Source organism: Peromyscus californicus, unplaced genomic scaffold (genome assembly GCF_007827085.1).
Source record: "Peromyscus californicus insignis strain IS unplaced genomic scaffold, ASM782708v3 Scaffold_9__1_contigs__length_137607984, whole genome shotgun sequence".
Classification (NCBI taxonomy): Eukaryota; Metazoa; Chordata; class Mammalia; order Rodentia; family Cricetidae; genus Peromyscus; species Peromyscus californicus.
In genome coordinates, this window is record NW_026294617.1 from 62814893 (window position 1) to 62837085 (window position 22193).

At 41.8% G+C, this 22193-nt stretch overlaps 1 protein-coding gene across 1 annotated transcript in view; it reads left to right on the forward strand.

Annotated features, from left to right (window-relative positions):
* Window positions 1–22193, forward strand: part of Dchs2 (dachsous cadherin-related 2) — a 221099-nt gene that overhangs the window by 185173 nt on the left and 13733 nt on the right. The window contains exons 14-16 of the mRNA XM_052730019.1: window positions 4962–5075; window positions 15947–16158; window positions 18198–18349. Of these exons, the coding sequence (XP_052585979.1) occupies window positions 4962–5075; window positions 15947–16158; window positions 18198–18349 (478 nt within the window). The remainder of the gene's footprint in view (window positions 1–4961; window positions 5076–15946; window positions 16159–18197; window positions 18350–22193) is intronic.

Consider the following 22193-nt stretch of genomic DNA (forward strand, 5'->3'; position numbering starts at 1 on the left):
ATGAAATTTCTCTAGGTTACAATTCCATTTGACATTATAAACATTTAATTTGCAACAAAATAGAATGTTTTGTCTCCACATAAGAAGGGCCATAGTGATATTTTCCAGTTCTGTACTCATCACTGTTCTTTTACGCACAAGAAATGCCCCCATGTTCTTTTATAATTAGGCTGGAAAAAAAAAAACCCAACCTAACCCAAGCAGAAATAAAGGCCATCGGCAAGGTCTGTGCATCTTGTCTGCATAGCTATTTGTCTCTGACTGACATCCTTAGGAATATGTGGCAACACAGCTGCAATAAAATTTCCTGTACTTAAAAATAAGTTGTGTAAGGAAGGACAGAACTGTGATTGGCACCATGGATGAAGCATACTTCAGTGTGTGTGTGTGTGTGTGTGTGTGTGTGTGTGTGTGTGTGTGTGTGTGTATGCACAACAGTGTATAGAAAAGGAAGGCATGTACAGGAGCCATGTGCCTCTTGGTATGTGGTACAGTAAGTACCAGTTTATGACGCAATTGGAGCATTCTCAACACTAGCAGTACCCTGATGTTACCACCATTATCCCATTTGTTCCTTTGTTGCTAGATGACTTTGTAAGGGGTTTGGAAAGGACAGTCACTTGGAAATCTAGATGAATGAGTTTTAAACTTTGTCAGGGTTTCTGTTAAGTGTAACAACTCTCATGAAAGTGATTTAGTCTGTCCTGGTGGCATGGGCCTGTGAATCCCAGCCACCAGGGAGTCTGAGGCAAAGGGGTCACAAGGTCTACAGAGCTACAGAGAGTTCAGAGTCAACCTGGGTAACTTAGTGACACCCCATCTCAAAATCAATGGGGTTGGGGAGATGGGGATGCAGTCTAGTGTTCACAGAATGCTTTGCCTTAAATGTGTGAAACCCTGTTCAGTTTCCCAGAACATCCCTCCACATAGCATATACACAAAAAGAGAGTCATATATTCTATCTGGGTTTTACTGTATTTGTGGATTTGTGGCTCTTATCAAGGAGAGTTCTCACTGAAGTTTTGATCTCACAAATCATCTCATGGTCTTTGGTATTTATAGAAATAGATACAACTTGAGTGTTAAGCATTAAGGGATTCTAGGTGGAAATTCATTTTAGAAAAGAATTGCATTTACTTATTTTATTTTAAGGGCTGGGGGAAAGAACACACATGTAAGGATGTGTGTGTGTGTGTGTGTGTGTGGTGTTTATGGGCACACATGCTGCAGCACATATGTGGAGGTCAGAGGACAACTTTCTGGAGTGGGTTCATTTCTTCCAAATGTGCAAAGGTGCATTCTGGGAATCAATTCAGTCTTCAGGCTTGGCAATGAGTGTCTCCCTGCAGAACCATCTCTCCAGCCCTCCATGAAAAAATTTTAAGAGTCTAGGGAAAAAATCAATTTACCCTAATTTATTTATCTTTTTCACTGATATTGTCATCAAAGTGGGTTTCAAGTTGTATTTCCTATGTCTGTGCTGGTAGATTGATGTGCCCCGTAGTTACAGACCAGCATTTCTCCAAGTTAGGAAACTGTGGTGCCTCTTCTCTTTCTGTTCCTTTTTGTCCTTCCTCTTTTCATACACTTTAAGCACGTACGAAAAAAAAAAAATCAAGCTCTGATACATAGAACAACATGCTTTGTTTTTGAAAAGTATGTCTGACAAGAGATATCCAATACTGTCAATTTTTAAATCTAAGAATTTGAAAATATATTCAGGAGTTAGAGACATATGTCTCGGCAGGTGAAGTGCTCACTGTGCAAGCATGAGAACCTAACATCCAAGTGGAAAGCTGAGCACCAGTCCGACTCCCTGTAATCAGCACTGGGGTGCTGTTGGGAGGACCTTAGGGGCTCACTGGCTAGGCAGGCTGGCTCATCCATGAGTTTTGGGTTCACTGAGAGGCTCTGTCTCAAAAAATAAGGCATAGGGTGGTAGAGTAGGACATCCAATACTGGTCACTGACCCCCACTGGCACACACCTCTCTCCACAAATATATTATTTTTAATTATATATATATATATATATATATATATATATGTGTGTGTGTGTGTGTGTGTGTGTGTGTGTGTGTGTGTGTGTGTGTGTGTGTGTGGCACAGCATAATGATTTATAACATGCACACAGTATGTGACAATTAGGATAGTTAACACTTCCATCTCCTTAAACTTTAAAAATGTCTGATTAACACATACTGATTGTACCTATAACTGAGATGCAAAGATGTGGTGTGATAGCCAATACATATATGCAATAGAGACAGGTCAAATCAGGGTAATTAACTTTTATTAGTTAATATATAACTTATTATTATTCATTTATATATTAATATATTATTGTTAGTTTATATATCTTTAAAGACAAAACTGATATAGAGTTCTAGAAAGGTATATAATACAAATGTATGGAAGAGATTTTCCCTTGCCATGGAACTCAGTTCAATCTATAGTGAGTAAAATGGAAGAGACTTTTAAACCACTCACTGAAGAGCAACTGGAACCCTTATCTATCACCAGCAGCAATGGAAAATGGGAAAACAGTTGGAAGTTTCTTAAAAAGACAAAGACCCTTTACATTAAGTATCTTCACCTAAAGAATGAAATTAGAACTCTGTACAAACACTGACACGTGGGAATTCACAGATTTATTCACAGTCATCCCAAACTGAAAACAATGCGCATAATCCATTCGTAGATGAATGAAAAGCAAATTGTGGTGCGTGTATGTATGTGTGTGTGTGTGTGTGTGTGTGTGTGTGTGTGTGTGTGTATGATATATATGTATGTAATGTATATATATATATATATATCATAGAAAACTATGTTGCCATAAAAATGCAATGAATATTTGATATGAACACAGTATATTTAAATAACTCTCAAAAATTATGCTGAGAAAAAGCAGCCAGGTGTTACATGGTTGGCAAGTATATGAAGTTCTAGAGGCAGAAGTGATCTAGGTTACAGAAATGCAGACCAGTCATTCCCTGCCAAAAGCATTCTGCAAAAGGGATTGAGTGTCAAAGAGTAGACGTACAAGGGCAACTTTTGTAGTGCTAGAAACATAGTAGGTGTTGAATGTAACATTGCTTACACAGATGTGTACTATCTCAACTCAGAGGCTGATATAAAGTATGTGCATGTAAATTTTATGTTAGTAAAATTGATTAAACAGAAAACACTTTTTTAAAAAGCTGGGCCATTGTAGGAGGTGAGTGGACCAGCAGTCTAGGAAGCAGAACAGAACAGAGCAATAAAGTTCAGGCTGCTGGAAGTGAAGACATCACGGCTTGTGAATGACATCCTTGTGGTCCTCTAGGGCCCTCCTGGCTGCTGTAATGATTGTCCCAGCCATAGTTGCTACTAGGCCCAGAGGACCCCAAAGCCACTAAGCATCTTCCCTCCCTACATCACCCCTGACTCGGGAACTTTCCTTTCCTCTTACCCCTTCCTGTCATGTACACATACTTCACTTTTTCTTACAGTTGTATTGAAACATAGCCACATTCACCTGTTTGTACACTGCCCATGGCTGTTCTCATGCCAAACTGGGTAGGCTTGAACATTTGCAATACTAACCCACAGCCTTTCACAGAGAAGCTTGCTGATGCCTAGCATAAAGCCTACTTGTTTCTACTCTCTTTCCCATCTTTCCCTCTCTGTCTGAACTTACTCCACAGCTACCTGGCAGGCTCCCAGTTCAAATCACGCCAGCTACCTGATGGTTACTATCAGCCCTTTCAAACTGTTCTTGCTCATAACCAGTTGGTTCCCGTATTTGATTTTGTTCCTTCCTCCACCCTGTTCAAATCCTGCTTCTTCCTTAAAGATGTTTCCAAGTTGTTCCTGCCATGTTTTAACAGTCAATGGCAACATTAGTGTCACATAGTGAACTCCTTGGCTTTTCTCTAGCGAGGTTGCTATACCTGTGACTAGTTGAGACCTGGCGAAAGAATCATTCCCAGTGTTTAAGGTGGAATATTAAAAGACATCTTTAATTTGTCTACTATTTATCTCTCTTTCAATGGTCCAAGATTACTGCCTCCAGCCTAGATGTTCATAGTACCATCTTTTTTTTGTTTTTTTTTAACTTTTATTGAGTCTTTGTGGATTTCACATCATGCACCCCAATCCCATTCATCTCCCCATACCCCTGCTTCCACCCTCTGCCCTTGCAATCTTCTCTCCAAAACAAAATTTAAAAGGAAAACAAAATAAATGAATCAAGACAAAAAACCCCCAAAACAACAAAAAGCAAAACCAAAAAATCTCCTTGTGGAAGCTGTAGTGTGGCCCAGTGAGTCACACAGTGTACCCTTTAGTCCATACATCTTTACTTGTTAGTGTTCACTAGCAGTGTTATCTTAGTTGGTCTCAGCTCAGTGCATACCATAATATTTTCCTCTATTTCTTAATAGCTTTAACTCAACATAAGTACAATCAAATCCTCCCCTTCTGTACACTGGTGTTTTCTGTTGATGTCTCTTCTTCAACTGACTGATCCAACAAACCAAGCCCGTTCCCAGCCTCACTGCCGCCCTCCCAGAATCCTTTCCTGCCAGTTCCTTAGGTGACTGCCTATTCTTTAATACACCCACACTTTTAAAAGGAGGGTTGGCTTTCCCCATCAAAAAACAAAACAAAACAAAAACCCATGCTTTCTCTCAGTTACAATTTCTCTTTGGCAGGGTAGTCCACACAATCTGAAACACACTTTGATTAGGTATTGCCTAACTGTTCATTGTCTATCTTCTGCCAGTTCATAACTTCTGCAAGGCTGGAGATCTCCTCTATCTAGTCCCTGCTTTCCAGCACTCACTATGGGACATGGCTTACAAAGACAATGACTGTCACAGGGACTAGTGAAGTAAGAGTAGGAAGATAATACCCACTATTTGCTCTCATGCTTCCATGAGATTTTCTAATGGTTGTTTTTGTTTTAACCCTGACTTTACAGGTACTTCTGTTGTGACTGTAAAGGCTTTTGCTCCTGCATCAATTACAGACCCCATTAAATATTCAGTTTTTAGTGGGAATGAAGATGGAGTGTTTTCCCTGGGCTCCAACTCAGGTAATTCCTCTCTACCATATGATGATTTTATTTTCTGTTTACTTTACTGGTACTGCTGATAAGTAATTCTGAAAAATGTGGAAGATTCAGGGCAGAAGAGGGTACAGAGAGGACACAGAAGCCAAAGAATGGGAAGGAAGGTGGTGAAATGTTGCTTTCTAGACATTTATGAGCTCTCAACAGCTGGGGCATCCCCCACAAGACCTGTTCAAGATCAGGCCTGTCAGTAATCCACCACGGCCAGAGGAGGGGTTCATGAGGCCTTAGCCCCACACAGGGAGCTGGAGGTCACAGGAGGGGGGGGTCATTCCTTAGTGGTGTAGCCACTGGTAGGTTGTCTCTGCTCCGGTCCATAGCCCCCACCTATGCCCATGTAATTGAAAACTAATTAAAAACTCAGTGATTTACAAAATTAATAACAGTAGGAGTGGGGTTTGTTAGGAATAAGGGGTTCAGCAGGGATGAAGGGAGTAGGAGAGGGTAATAGAGGATGAATGTGATCTGATTTTATGTATACATATAAACATACATACAAACATACATATGTACATGAAATTGTGAAAGGATAAATTAAAAACTTAAAAGTTTGAAATTGTTAGAGCTAAATAATCTTAAGGTAAATAGGAATTGTTTTATGGCAGCCCATGAGAAATTATGGGAAACCCAAAGCTGGGTATTTGTTTATATGTATAGAGTCACTGAAAATCATGTTCTCACTATTTCCAAATTAGACCCTGTCTATCCTTCTTTTTTTTTTTTTTTTTTTTTTTTTTTTTTTTTTTTTTTTTTTTTTGGCGATGCATTGGTTTCTGTTTATAATTTATCCACCTGCTTGGGAAATTGAAGACAAAATTAGGGAGATCATTGGTACTGAATTTGATTTAAAAATAAACATACTCTGGCCTTGGGGACTTTTCACTGGAAGGGCCTCTAATTCACCACTCATCTCAACTGGGAAAGTCAAGGACTCATGGGAAATTTCTCTGTGTTGTTAAAGAAACTACCTTCAAATAGGGGGTGCGTTAAACTTGGCTTCCGTAAGACTATTATTACGCTGTAAGTGAGCACCAACAATCACACAAGCATAGAGAGTGATGGGTATCAATGGCCCCATTGTCAAACCTCAACAAGAATATTTCTAATAATTTCTGCATTTCTGTACAGCTCAACTGCTTCATTTAATCTATGCTATGTGCTTGTGGGAGAAAAATAAGAGTGAGTTTGTTTGAGTAAATATCATCTCATCCAGGGTGGTGCTGTGGCACTAATCATCCTCAAAGTATTCCTAAATTCAAATTATGATCATATTCATGCCATCTTGACAGGAACAAAACAAAAGGCCAGTTAATATCTAGAGATAGGTATGATCCTTTTTTTTTTATAGAAAAAGGAACTATGTAAAAAGAAATTAACAATTAATTCAAAGAAAAAGAGAGAAATGGCATAGGGCTGGGTGTGGCTCAGTGGTAGAAGATGTACAAGGACCTGGGTTTGATTTGAAGTACTACATATACTTGTTTTTAAAGAAAAATAAAGAAGCAGCAGCAGCTAGGCATGATGGGACACACCTTCAATCCCAGCACTTGGGAGGCAGAGGCAGGCAGATTGCAATGAATTTCAAGGCCAGCCTGGTCTCTCTACATAGTGAGTTCGAGGACAACCAGAACTACATAGTAAGACCTTGTCTCAAAATAAACAAAAGCAAAAATGAAACAAAAAAAGAGGAGCTGGTCTGCTTGGTCGCAATGTTCTCAGCTTTAAAAAAGAAAAAGAAAAACTACAAAAAAAAAAGGAGCTGGGGAGTTGGTTCAGTGTTTAAGAGAATTTGCTGCTCTTGGTCCACCCAGCCCGTGGTAGGTGTTCTTGCTGAGACAGATGTGCTAGATGCCTCCATCTCCTCATCCCCAGTGGAACTAAGGATAGTGCGTCAAACATCACCACACCTCAAGTTCCACTTGTGGTTCCAGTATGTGAGGGTCTGGGAGAAGGACTAAAATTAAATGTATTTAGAAAAAAAGAATAGTAAGGTTTGTGAATTCCTGCAGGCTATCCAGACCCTTCTCCCATATCACACTTCTGAGATCCAGGCGTAGCCTTCTCGATTCCCTGAATTCCTTTATTAAACAAAAATAAACTCTACCTATCATTACATCAAAGAGCTTACCCATGGAAATATATTTTGTGACTCAGCAATTAGCTAGGTTGAAATTTACCTTAAAATATTTTTTAAAATATGTGTAAGATGGGATGATAAAATGCATGTCATTTCTTACTAGGCAATGGAAATGTAAAAGTCCATTCGTTTGTCACCTATCTCTAGAAATAACACCTTACTGGAGGCCAGATTTAGTGCACACACCTTCAATCTCAGCACTCAGGAGGCTGAGGCAAGTGGATCTCTGTGAGTTTGAGGGCAGGCTGGTCATATGTAGTGAGTTCCAGGACAGCCAGGGCTATGTAGAAAGATCCTGTCTCAACAAACAAACAAACAAAACAAAACTAACAAAACACCACCATCAACAAAAAGGCCTTACTGGATCAGGAAGCCACTCTGGGTCCCTTCCCTTTATGGTAAGTCTCTTCTGTCCCATATTCCCTTGTTTCCTCCTTCCTATATTGTGGTCTAGAAATTGGTATACACTGTAGAGCCGCTAAGTCAAGGACATTAGCATATGCGTACCTTAGGTCCTCCTCTTTCACTTCAGGTGATCAGCAACCTGAGGCTGGTACCAGGCACCAGGTCAGAGCCTTGTGTTTATTATACCACCGTGTTTGAATCCCTATCTAATGTTATCTTTTAGTGTGATGGAAGCATCATAGAATCACACTGTGTTCTCTTCTATGGCTTGATTATAGTATTATAGTGCCTGAAACAGTCTCCATAGGGAAGGATAGCAATGAATGACATGTCCCCTGTTGTCTTCCTGTTTTGGTTAGCCTAAGAGTTTCACACTTTCTTTTGCTAAAACAAATGCAACCGTGCTGTTTTGTTTTTTACTTTTTGAGAGCACTGACATAGACTTGAAATTCTCCTTTGCCTTTTGACTTTGTATTGAGCAAGCTTGCAGATTCTGACTGGTTTCTGAGCGTTCAATTGGCAATCATTGTCTGTCAGTGACATTTTTCCCTGTATTGGTTGGAAAGTATATAATTACTTCTCTCCCTTTATTAGTTAATCTAGCTTTTTAACATATGATTGGAGTCTAACACGAGGCAACACCTCAATTCGATCATGGAAGAGACTTGTAAGTCTCTAGTCCAAATACTCCTTTTTCAAAGTATATGCTTTGGTTGGTCATGGTTTCAAGTGTCCAGATCTGGCACAATTTGTATTTTAAAATAGAATTATCTGTCTTTTTATTGATGTCCTGATTTTCTTCTCCCTTTCCTCACCCCCTCTATTCCTGTTCCTCCCTGTCTCCTTGCTCTCTTTTATTCCCCCCTCTCCCTCTACCCCTTCTCCTGTTCTTTTCCCCTGCTCCTCCCTCCCTCTTTCCATCTCCTTCCACCCCTTCCCTCTGTCTCCTTCCTCTCTCTCCCTCTTCCTCTCCTTTCCAACAGTCTTGTTATGTAGCCCAGACTGACCTCAAACTCATTATCCTCCTGCTGAAGTCTCAGGACACTGAGATTACAGGTGTTTTAAAATTACATTTCAGGCTCCCCTCCCCGACCCCGGTATCTTTTTTTCTTTTTATTGAATCATTCATTAAATTAATTCCAATTTGGGCTTGGGTTCTCTAAAAATGTATATTCAATCTTTGTTTTTGACATGTTTTTTTGCTAGATTTCTAATTCTAAACTCAGTTCGTGTCTCTCAGAGTAAAATGCTCTGCTATCCAGTTCCCATTGCTGCTCTGTGAAATCAGCCACCTTCCGAAACCCTCTCCTTGGCATCTGTTGTGAAACTCCAATTAGGCAAATCCTGGGCCCTGAGATTCTCTCCTACACCTCTTCTTATGTTTTTATGTCTTTTTTTTTAATTTTCCTTAGGTTTAGAGATCTGTACTTCTCAATTTTCAGAAATTCTCTGGTGCTTTTATTTGTTGTAAGTTTTGAGACTCTGAACTCTTTCCTCACACTTCTGCTCAACTCTCTCTCCATCCCCAAATTTAATTCTTAGGCGTTCTTAACATGCATAACTCTGAAAATACAGCTGATACTAAAAGTTTTAGGGTGAATCCTAGGCCCTGGTGGTCCCAGCTAGCATTGCTCTGCCACACACCCAAATATGCAATTAAGGAGAACAGACAGAGTGAAAAGCAACAACAGATTATTCAGTCAATGTGGCTAACCTGGGAAGAGGAACAAATAAAGGAGTCTAGGGGTCTCCTACTGACCTGAGGTTTGATTTAAATAGAAGACTAGAGACATAAGGAATTAAGGAGGCCTTGTCAGAACATTGCACCAGCCAGCCTTGTCTTGTCATTGTCCTGCCTCAGGTCTGCCTGCAAGGTAGTCTGGGCAGTTGTCAGACCTGAGAGACATCTCTTCCTGAGAGGCAGGTTCCTCTGGCTGGCATGGGGCTTCTGCCTCCTCCCTCACCTAGCATGGCATTCCTGGGGGCGGTAGTCATTCTTTGGGGTCTGAAACTCAGAGCCTGGTATCAATCGTGCCTCTGAGAACATCTTCTCTCCTGGCAGGGTAGTCCCATGGCCACTATAAACTTAAATGTAAGCTAAGGAAATCTCAGAACATATTTTCCACTCCCTTTCAACTACCACTAAGGTTCAGAAAAACCATGTCTCCATGTATCTGGTTTTGTTTTATAATGTTATCCATTCCTCTGGAATACAGACAGATTTGCGTTTCCTGCGGTGTGTTAGATTTCCTAGTAGTTCCTGTAACCTCCTGTGCATTTCCCTCATATTGTTGTCTACACTCTGCACAGTTATGCGAGATGCACCTGAAGGGCAGAACTTCTTGGAACTCACACCGGCTTTCAGTGCCTGCCTCCCTGTTTTGTCCTCTGAGGACCCATCACATCTTGCCAGGACATTCTGATGCGTACACGAGGACACGTGCATGCATGTGTAACACAAATTATGCACACTTATATCTTACCAGATGTGTTATCATGGAGGTCATTTGAATATATAACATACCATACTGCTGTTCAAGAAACGATTTTTCAAAACTTTATATTACAAAATGCATCTTTCATGTGACTTTTGACATATTACCATTAAAACTGTGCCCCAAAGTAGCTAACATTGATTTTCTGGATGTGAGAATTATAAAATGGAAAACAATATGAATGACAAATCAATAAAATGGATCTCTAAAGATATAGTCACTTTCCTTAAGGATAAAAACGGGATGAGCTTCTGATCAATAGTTCCAAACAAAAGGTTTACTTTTTGTGTTTAAATTTCAAGTTGTTTTGGATTGAAAATACCCATTATATTCTGAGGCTGCAGGGACTTGAGAATTTGACCAAGACTGGGCATGCAAATAACAGATGGTCCCACTCAGGCCATTATTTGGTAGACTGACTGGAAACAAAGCGATTGAGCTTTCGGTGTTTCCCAGGCACAGTTATAGCAGAATGGAGTTTAAGAGCTATGGGGTAACGTAAATATTTGTCCCGTTCTGCTTTGGATTTGCACAGATGCATGCCCATCATGGGTGACTGGCTGGAGTAACCCGATTACATTATCAAGCCCATACCATTTGAAGAATCTTAATCTCATTGGGATGTGTATTTTGCAACTTGGATAATGCTGTATAGATGTACATATATTGGAAAATATTGCCATGGCTTTTATTCTCAAGCTGTTATGCCCCTGGCAACATGATATATGCACAGAAATTTCAAGGTGGCACTTGTGAGGCTTCTTGGCATCATAAAGCAGGAAGATTTCAGCCCAGGCATTAGGAGGGCTTGCCCTTTCCTCCTGGCCACATCTTTGTTGTTTCTGAGAAAAATTCAGATGTATGATGTAAAGCAAAATGTGGACTTAGTATGTGTGCCAACCTGGAGTCATGTTATGACTTTCACAAGCGTGTGTCAGTTATGACTGAAATGAATACCAAGCAGAAGGCATAAGCACTGTAGATCCATTCCAAGTGCAGCTATCAAAGGCTCGACAGATCTTGTTTACATTCCACTTGGCTCTGCACCACAGCCAGCACACGTTCTCCCGGACAACACTAGCAACTTGGTGTTGTGTTTCCACTTTCTCCTTCCTGTACAGACAGTACATTGTCGCGTCCGCCTCAACCAGCAAGGAAGACGCAACACCAGGCTCTTCTCCAAGCAGTTTATTCAGGAACCTTGAGACAATCTTCTGACCCTGGGGAAAGTCATCTTCTCACTCTCACTTCTCCGATCTCTTTCGGGAGAAGCCAGCCCACACCCTTTATAGCCACTGGGCAATCAACCCCATAGTGCCATGTGGACAATGCCGATAGGGTCAGACATACGCAAGCAAGCCAGATTAGGTCCAGGTGTGCGGAAGCAAGTCAGCTCCTAGCCTTAGCCAAATAAGGAGCACCTGCCATCGGGAAGGCAGAAGCCGGATGCCGGCGCCATCTTTGAGGCACAGCCGTGCACGGTTCTCTACAGTTCCCCCTTTTTTGTTTTAAGCAGCAGGCAAGAGCAGAGGTCTAATCTCTGCCAAAAAACAACTTGGACATTGTACTGGTGTTAGTCCAGGTGTCATCCACCCAGAGAACACTTGACCCGTCTGATACCCTTTTTTGCAGAGGTGGGAATTAGGGCATCAACCCACATGCAATTAGACTTGCTTTTCTTGGGTTTTTGCAATACAGCTAGACCCAAGTGCAGTGCACTAGCCTCGCATCCTGCGCGATCAAGTTTTTAATGTGGCCAGCCAGGCCTGGGGAGACTGTGCAGCCTCTACGGCTATAAAGGCTTGGATAATCATGGCTGCATTGCGCTGCTGAGAAACCCTTAAACGAACAATGCACCACAGGCATATCAGGGAGACAAGTACCAGTAGGCCTGCCAGGGTACCTAATCCCGCCTACTCCTTCGATCATAATCAGGGCTAACAGGATCAGGCACATCAGCTTCCAGGGTGTCATCACATCTCTCCATCTGAGGGGCCCGTCGCACCAATCGTTCAGGTACCCAGATAGGGTCTAGCCAGTCCTGTGGGAAAACACAAACAGAACCTCCCGCCCATGTTAGCACAGGATCGGGGCCATGCCAGCTACCTGTGAGGATATCTTTCCACTTCACCATGCCCTTCATAGGGTTGTATGGATTAAGACCTCTTATGGTGGTGGAGGATCTTCCTATTAATAAACCCACCATGCCTGGCTTCAAAGGGCCTTTAAAATCCGACTCCACTAATTGTACTCCCATCTGCGGAGTCAATAATTTTAAACCGCACCGTTTTTGCTGTTAACTCAGGTTTTTCTGTGTTGCATTGATTTTCCACAGATCTCAGCTGCAGATGCCTTGTGCTGGTTCTGGCGTCCACCATTCTTAGCTTAGCGGCTTCTGCTTTTGAAAACCGCTCAGACTGCCTGCTTTGCAGTCTGCTAGGACACTAACCTTCTGTGTCTCAGGTTCTTTCACCACATACATTAAGCTTAGATTCACAATCAGCATTTACACCTTTTCACAAACTCACATATAACATGTGCTTAGGCCTAAACTCACACTCAACATTTACACATTTTTACAAACTCACATATAACATATTAACATCTACTTATTTATACTCTTTAATGAAACTATAGAAGTTACCTTCTCCTTGAGAGCAGCTACGTTTGAAATGGCCCATTTTTCCACACCGAAAACATGCCCCAGTGTTCCCTCCTTTCTTGTTACTAAGTTGTATAACTGCAGCCGCAAGGCCTGCGTTAATTAGAGGTCCCCCTAATTCTCTGCACACTTTTATCCATACTTCTAGACCTTTGTTCTTATAAGGGGTGATCACAGCCTTGCATTCTTTGGTACATTGTTCATAAACTAGCTGCTTTATAAACGGGAACGCGGTATCTGGGTCCCCAAAGATTCTGCCTGCAGCCTTGACCATTCGGGCCACAAAATATGAAAAAGGTTCCATAGGTCCCTGAAGGATCTTAGTAAGGTTGCTGCTCACTTCGCCTTTATTAGGTAGGGACTTCCATGCCCTTGTTGCTAGTTGATTTATCTGGTCATGGTATGTCTGTTGAGTCTGGGCATTGAGAAACACTGGGCAAGCTAGCTGCATTTCAGTTCTAACCTTTCTCCAAACCTCCAGGTTACTTTTCTTAATATCTAATTTCTTTGAAAGGAGCAGCTCATTAAGAGTCAGAAAATTGGGTGCGAAGAAATTGCGCCCATGATACTAGCAGCACTTTTGCCTTCACCTGCTTTCACTTTCTTTAATTTTCCCGCCCGCTTTTGTCGCGGTTCCACTTAAGCTTCCTGTCCGCTTTGGTCGCGGCTCCACTTAATTTTCCTGTCCGTTTTGGTCACAGCTCTACTTAATTTTCCCTGTCCGTTTTAGTCATGTCTCTACTTAATTTTCCCTGTCCGTTTTGGTCACGGCTCTACGTTTCCCGCTTTTATCGGGGATCCCCGCCATACCTGGGGACTTACCAGTGTACTGCCCTGACCGTGAAGAGTTCTGAGCCTTAAAAGGGTTCCCCGTACGGGCCACCACTTGTCGCGTCCACCTCGACCAGCAAGGAAGATGCAACACCAGGCTCTTCTCCAAGCAGTTTATTCAGGAACCTTGAGACAATCTTCTGACCCCGGGGAAAGTCATCTTCTCACTCTCACTCCTCTGATCTCTTTGGGGGAAGCCAGCCCACGCCCTTTATAGCCACTGGGCAATCAACCCCATAGTGCCATGTGGACAATGCCGATAGGGTCAGACATACGCAAGCAAGCCAGATTAGGTCCAGGTGTGCGGAAGCAAGTCAGCACCTAGCCTTAGCCAAATAAGGAGTACCTGCCATCGGGAAGACAGAAGCCGGACGCCAGCACCATCTTTGAGGCACGGCCGTGCACGGCTCTCTACAGTACATGGTGATGTGATCTGGGGGGAGTGGGAGCTCCACCTCCATTCCAGGCTTCTATTCTTACACCGCAGAGCTTTCTGAAGACTTGCCACTTTCACTGCCCATCACAAAATGACTCTGAAGCTACCCCGAGTAACAGTCACCCTAAAAACTGTCAGGAGGGATTGGTCCCAAGCAGATGTGGATTGTGAAAGTAATAAATCAAATCTGGTGTCAAACATGACATTGAATTTCTGCCATTTTGAATTAGGTAGTAGAAGGGATGGAGAGATGACACAGGTGACGAGCAGGTGATGCTCTCTCAGAGACCTTGAACTCAGGGTCCCAGCACCCATTCTGGGCATCTTCCAACTGATTGTAACTCCAGCTCCAGGAGATCCAACAATCTCTTCTGTCCTCTGTGAATGTTGCACTCATGTGCACACACACAGACCCATATATACATAGTAAACTTTTTAAAAAGTTGTTAAATGTGGTAGTAAAGTTCTTAATAGAGAATCTAGATTCCTTCAGAATTCCAATGCATGTGACTTCGTGTGCCTGGAAATCCCCATTTCTAGCCTTCTTCATGGCTCTTTTTTGACCTGTAGTATTACCATGCCTTCCCACAACAGAAGCACACAGGAGAAATCACACAAAGGAATTTCTTAATTTGGGTAAGAAATTTGAGCTGTGGCATCATCCCCCAAGGTCCACTTCTGTAACCTGGTTCTGTATTTTCTATGAGGGTATAAGAGTACTAAATACTGAAGTACTGAGTATTGAATACCGTGAACTAGGTACTGGGGATGTGATATTCAAAAGACAGGGAACAGTGCTCACTCGTACAGTCTACAACCAAGGGAAAGTAACCAGACTGAAGCAGGTAAACAGAAAGATGCAGCTGTCCAAACTCAGAAGGCTTAAGATGAATGTGTACTCACCAGAGACAGGGAAGTGGAAAAGGACAAGTAAGACTATAAGTTGAAGCTGCTCACCTTTGTCACACTAGGGGTTGGGGATTTAGCTCGGTGGTAGAGCGCTTGCCTAGCAAGCACAAGGCCCTGGGTTCGGTCCTTAGCTCTGGAAAAAAAAAAAGACAAAATAACCTTTGTCACACTGTGGAAATCCACTGACAGGTTCTATGCAGGGGAACAACAGCTTCCATAGGCAGTTCAGAATGGAGACTGGATCCTTGGGGAGATCAGTGAAGTGGCTAATGCAGGGATCATGGAGGAAAATGCTAACGGTCTCCCAGAAAACAGCATCAAGGGAGACAGAAGTGGATTTAAGAAATGTTTGTGGGCCAGGGAGACAGCTGGGGGGGGGGGGCGGGTAAAAGCATGAGCTGTACAAGCCCATATAACCCCAAGTTCATTTCACAAAACCTTCATAAGAAGCCAAAGTCAGTGTAATCCCACATCTGTAACCTTAACACCCCTGCTGTGAGAAGGGAGGTGGAGACGGAAATGTTGCTGGAGGTTTGTGGGCCAGCTAGCCTGGAGTGCATAGGACAAGGGCAGGAACAAGGAAAGCCATGCATGCCTCAGCAAGGCTGAAGGCAAGAGCCAACTTCCAAAAGTGGTCCTCTGCCCTTTGAATGCACAGTGTGGCATGCCTTCTCCCAGTGAATGAATGAATAGATGGATTTTTTTTTCAAAGAAATGTTTAAAATGTAGACTCTGCAGACACTGGGGTAGGTTACATATGAAGAGAAAAGGAGGATTTAAGAGAAAGCTCCCAGGTTATAGACATTTGCCTATTAATGTTGGAAATCTGAAAATATCCTTAAGATCTCAACTCTTTCCATAGTAGCCCTGGTCAGAACACACGAGTCAATGGTGTTTTGAGATATCTTAAAATAACATCATCATTTCTTTCTAATGTTTCCACCTTGGGAATAAAACTAGGACAACTCATCGTAGAAGAGCCTAAGTTCCTTGAGTTTGAAGTCAGGAGGCAAGTACAGCTCATCATTTTTGCTGAGAGCAGTGGGCATAGAGCCTTCACCAAAGTAGCAGTTTCCATCCAGGATACGAACGATAATTCTCCACGCTTTGCACAAAGTGTGTACCAAGCATCAGTGTCTGAAGGCCAACTCTACAACGCTCATGTCACACAGGTAACAGAAAGTGTGTGTGTGTGTGTGTGTGTGTGTGAGATATCAATCAATGTATGTCAGAGTACCTATGACCTACTACCAAGATGCAATCCAGTTTTAACAATCTCCAGGATATGTTCAATGTTTTATGGGCTGGATGAATCCTTAGACTGCAGGAAATCAGCAATTTCTTTGTTCACTCTTCTTCATTGCTCTTGTGCTCAGCTCCCAGTCACCTGCTGTCTCTAGGGACTCCCTGAGCACTAACAAGGACTTTGTAGGTCACAAAAATGTCTTGCATCCCAGGTGAAGACAGAGGCAAAGCAGAGCTCGTTCCCTTGATGGTGAAAGCACAGGCTGTGGCTCCCAGAGTCACTCCTGTTCTTCCTGTATTAGCCAGGGCACCGCTGGCCTGGCACACTCTCTGTTGAACTTACCCTGATGAAGCTGGGTTGCCAGCATACTAAAGTGCTAACACCCACCTGGAGAGGTCTATTCTCTGAAACAGGTTGAAATATACAACCTCCGGGGACACAATGGACTTTATTTGTCCCTACTTGGAAACTAGTTCTTCTTCCTGGTGATCTCAAAGGCTGCTGTGAACTTTCTGTACCACAGAGCTGGTTGGAATGCCCCCTTAATGAGGTCCATTGTATTCCTCATGGTCCTCAGCATCCTTGAAGAACTTGGGCAGAAGTTTGAAGAATGAACTGAGAAGTAATTGGGGACAAAACCAGGAAGTCAATATAGGAGCCCGAGAGATGACAAGGGCTGTAAGCTGAGGGAGAGTCATGACAGATATAGAAAGCATGAATTAAAACAGTCTAGTGATTGGAATTCAGCATAGAAGACCCTGCTCTATATCTCCACAGGAAATCATACAGACTCTTTGTTCTATCCTTAACACTACTTTGAAAACTCATCCAATAAGCCATCAGGATGATAATTTATTAGCAGTAAATCTAGGACTTGATTCACTTTTCAAATGTCCGCTCAAATTAAAACTTCTCTATCATATAAAAAGTCTCCTATTGGCCTTTTCTTTAATAGACAATACTTAAATCAATAAGAGAGGCAAATGAGGGCTGGGAGATGGCTCATTGGATAAAGTACTTACTGTGTAAGCACGAGAGCTGGAGTTCAAATCCCCAGACAGCATGCAAAAGCAGACAGGTGTGACAGCCTGCCTGTCCCATCCTTAAAAGGAGGGGAGGCAACCTGGCTAGCTGGCTAACTAGACTGGCTGACTCAGTGGTCTCCAGGTTAGGGAGAGATTCTGCCTAAGGAAATAAATGAAGACATCTAATGTCAACTTCTGGCCTACACACACACACACACACACACACACACACACACACACACACACACACACACACACACGTGTGTGTGAACCTAACTACACATGCAAAAATCAAAAGTGAAGAAGAAAGATCAAGTGAAGAATTGCCATTCAGTATACTGAGTTTCCTGTGCATGCATTTCCCCTTTCTGGAGCCAGCATGAATCCACGGCAGAACTAGAAAGCTTCTATTCAAGCATATTAGAAGTTTCCAGTAAATTTGCTAGTTGCACACAGTTGTAGCTTGACACATGTGAGTGACACTTGGAGATCTTTTAGATGAATGTGAGAATATTTTCTGTCCCATTATTCAGTTCATTAAAGTCAAATGTAAGTGTCAACTGTATGTTGTTATGACTCTAAGCCAGTGTTTCTTAACATGTGGGTCCTGACCCCATTGGAGTTGAATGACCCTTTCATAGGGGTTGCCTCAGACCATCAGAAAACACAGATATTTACAATACAACTCATAGCAGTAGCAAAATTGCAGTTATGAAATTTATAGCAATGAAAATAAATTTGTGGTTGGGGAATCACTACACCATGGGGAACTGTATTCAAGTGTTACAGCATTAGGAAGGTTAAGAATCACTGTTCTAAGCATTAGTTTTTTAAATGCATTTGATAATCTGTATTCTTTCCTAATGCAATTCTCTGAGAGGCGGGTTTGGAGCACATTACGGGTTGAATCTTTTCCAATGGAAAGATTGATTTCTCACAGGTGTTTGCTACTGACTTGGATGGTGGCTTGAACAGCCTGCTCGAGTATTCCATTGTCTCTGGCAACCAAGGAGAAGCCTTCCAGATTGACGCACTGAGCGGGGTGATAACGACAGAGTCTAGCCTGGACTACGAGTCCACCCACTCCTACAGGTGTGTTCAGGTTTGTCTCTCCTTAGACAGTTCTTCCCTTGTTTCTTACTGACCAATCCTTTGACCTTCAGGCACATTCAAATAGTCTTAGAAATTATTTCCTATTTTGAAAAAAGTGACTGGACTAGATCTGAAATTTGATGTATCTTTTTAAGAACCAAGGGAGAGAGAGTTTCAAAAGACAGGGTTGGCCAAGTGTCCACTGAGTGGAAATGCCCTCTGCAAAGTCTTGTGTTACCGTTCACACAAAGAGTAGGATTGAATGGCATTCCTTTTTGCAATTCTTAGTTCTTTTTGTGTGTGAAAAGCAGAGCCTTGTCATCAGGGCCCTTGTTGTGGGACTCAGTCTAGCAGAATTAAAAGCTGACGTTAACATTAAAGATTGTGGCCTAGAGTCTGAGGGATGCCAGCCTTCAAAAAGAGTAACCACGCTGCAAGCCTGCTCAGTGATTTCAGGAGTCAGTGTTCATAAAGTCCAGACTCACGTCAGATCTTACAGCATCTTACTCTATAAAGCAAAGGACTCTAAGAAAGCAAACGTGGCCACAAACGGATGTTCCTCAAAGAATGGTGGCACAGCCCTTGAATAGAGCACTCCGAAACCGATTTCTAAAAGCAGGTCCATGACAGGACAGGGGCCCAGGGACTCTTATTCAATGAATTGACATTAAAGCAGTCATGGGTGCAGAAATCCAAAGGCAAGCTTATTTAAAGCAAAGCAGTAGAAAAGATCAGAATACAGCTGAGGGCATGGCTTAGTGGTTAAGAGAACAGGCTGTTCTTGCAGAGAATCCGGGTTCCATTCCCAGCCCTCATATGGAAGCTCACAACCCTCTGTAACTGTGATTTGGAGCCAGGGCTGCTGCTGGTGGTGGTGGGTGGGGGTGGGGGTGGGGGTGGTGGTGCTCCGCATCCTCTCACAGCCTCTGAGAGAGCAGTGGACATGCAAATGCTGCACAGACACATATGCAGGAAAAATACCCACACACATAAAATAAGTAATTTTAAAAAACAATAGGAGCTGTAGAGGTGGCTCAGCAGTAAAGAGCACACTAAGGGTTCTTCCAGAGGATCAGGGTTTAATTCCCAGCACCCACATGGTACCTCACAACTGCCTGTAACTCCAGGATCCAAGACCCTCACACAGACATACATACAGGCAAAGCACCAATGCACATAAAAATTAATTAATTAAAAAAGGAAAAGGTCAGAATACACAGCAGGGGAGAAGTGGCCACTTGGGTAAAGGAAGATCTCAAGGGCCCTGAATCTTGTTTAGAGCTTCCACTTATGAGGTTTCAGAGAAAGAGGGGTTTGGTTACTAAAGGGACATAGTGAGGGTGGTTTTCATCTTTGACTGATAAATCAGATCATATAACATTTTTATACTGTTCATGCCCATTCCCATGGTGCATCATATTTGACTCAGACACACCCAATCATGCACAGGCATAAGGTGGTCAATAAGGAATTCTCCCTTAAAGAGTGCTGAAGACCCAGTTGTGCCTTACTGTGCATGCTCCCCAAACCAGTTCAGGCTGGATCATCCCTTCAATTAATACATTGGAAACATATTTGTATAGATACAGTTTACTGTTGTAGGGGGAAGACAAACATAGTCTAGAGATGGATGTATATGTAGCCCAATGTGAGTGGAGGGGGGAGGTTGCTGGGCACTTTTATTTATTTATTTTTTTTTGGAGAAGGGTGTGTATGTAAAGGAACTAGGCTGCCAAGTGCATTACTGAGACAGAGGCATGTATACAGACAGCAAACCAAGAACAATATTGCTTACTGAAGTATTCCCTATGCTTTTCTACCTCAAGCATGCGTAGGAAATAAGACGGAACACCCTAGTATTTATGCAGCATGAGCATCTGAGAAAAGGAGCATTCTTCTACTTAGTACACTTCTCCGAGGAGCTGTTAGCATTGCTTGTCTTCAGAGAAAGAGTAGAACAGCCCGTGGTAGAAGGACGTTTGTCTTTCTGGTTTATATTTATGTGTGGTTTACATTGTAATAATATTTTTTGTGGTTCCCTTCCCTAAAGCCTTGCACATGTGTTATAATAGTTGCTCCTTATCCATGACAGATTGTATTCTGAGAATCTCACCTAAGACCTGTGGCTTACTGTTGAACCCTGTAGATACTGTTTTATTTTGTTTCTAAATACCGTGCAGTATTGCCATACCGTGCCAGAGTTAATCTCTCTTTTCATGTTTTGTGCCCCGGGGGATCCTTTGTATCACCAACCTCGTGATTTGAGGTAACTAATAAGTAACTCGAAAATTACCTGAACAGAAACACAGCTATGTAGCTGATGACTGAGATGGCTGATAAGTAAATAAGGGGTGGGTCATATAGATAGTGTGGATACACTGGACAGAAAAGTAATGGACACTCTGGGGAGAAAGAGTACAATAGTGTAAAGCGTCACCAAGATACTCAAAATCATAGCTATTTAAAACTTATGACTTGTTTATTTCTAGAATTTTCCATTAATACTTTTGGATGGTGGTTGACCATGAGTAATTAAAACTTTGGGGAAAAAAAAAAAGCAAAACATGGATTAAGGGTGTGGCTATTGTGTTTTATTTAATTCTTGTAACCCTTTCATTAGGAAGTTAAGGCAGATATTTTATGTATTAATAGTGCAAGTTACCTAAGGTGGCTTATTCTGGGTTGCAATACTATTTGAGTATCAAATTTAGACTTATCCTCCGTGATCCTGACCCTCAGTCACATGATTTCTACCATACAGGCTACAAAACAGACTTTATGTTTAAGAAAAAAAAAAGTACAAAAGACTGTGTCAATATTCGAGGCGACTTTCATGTTTCATGAGGAAAATACAATATATTTGTGTGGTTAAGCACTGAAAGCTGGTTTGAATGAAATATGTTACTGAGTGGATTGGACTAATTAACCACCCAAAAACCTTTCCAATTCTGAAAGTTTGATTAAGTGTTTTGTTGTTTTTTTATTTAATATATTTCAAAATATTACTTCAAAGATATTTTTAAAAGTTTTAAAACTTTATCCTAAGTTAGCTGTTAGGAAATGTTTTGTAATATTTTAATGTAATTATTGAAATTATTGTGCTTAATATATAAATATGTTAAAATCTGTCTTTTGCCTCATTGCTGCCATGGTAATTTCAAGCATGAAGTGTCTCCCCTCCACTGTAGGTGGAGGTGACTGTAGGTAAATCTCAGCCCAATTGTTCTTTCAGTAATTGCAGAGACCTCAGTAATTTTAGAGATTGTTGATAGTCTGTAGGTCCCGGGAACTAAGCACTTTCCAATTGTGAAGGCTTTCTGTTACTGAATTCTTACTCAATGGAGCTTAGTTAGCAATTAAATCTAGTGTTTTTCAACTTTTTCCTATTTGCGTCATGTTCCCAACATTTAAATTACTCCTAATATTTAAAAAGGCCTTTCTCCAACTCCTCATGAATAAATTAAGTCCAAACTGTGAGAAGCAAAGGCGGAGAAGCTGACTGCCTCTCCTCTGCCATAGAAGCAAATTATCTGGGCCCTTGTATATCTGCAAATCCCTTTAATCATATATAAACATATGTGTGTATGCATGTGCGTGTGCGTGTGCGTGTGCGTGTGTGTGTGTGTGTGTGTGTGTGTGTGTGTGTGTGATGGTATAGAGATTAAAATATATCTTTCTGACTTTGAAAGGCATTGCTCTTTGATGGTCTGACATCTGTTTGCTTCTGAAGCCTTGTACAATTTCAGCTTCTTTACTGTATGCAATTTTCTGCCTTCTCTGTGGAACAGTTTAGGTTTTTCTTTTTACTTATTATATTTAAAATAATATAATAATTATTATATTC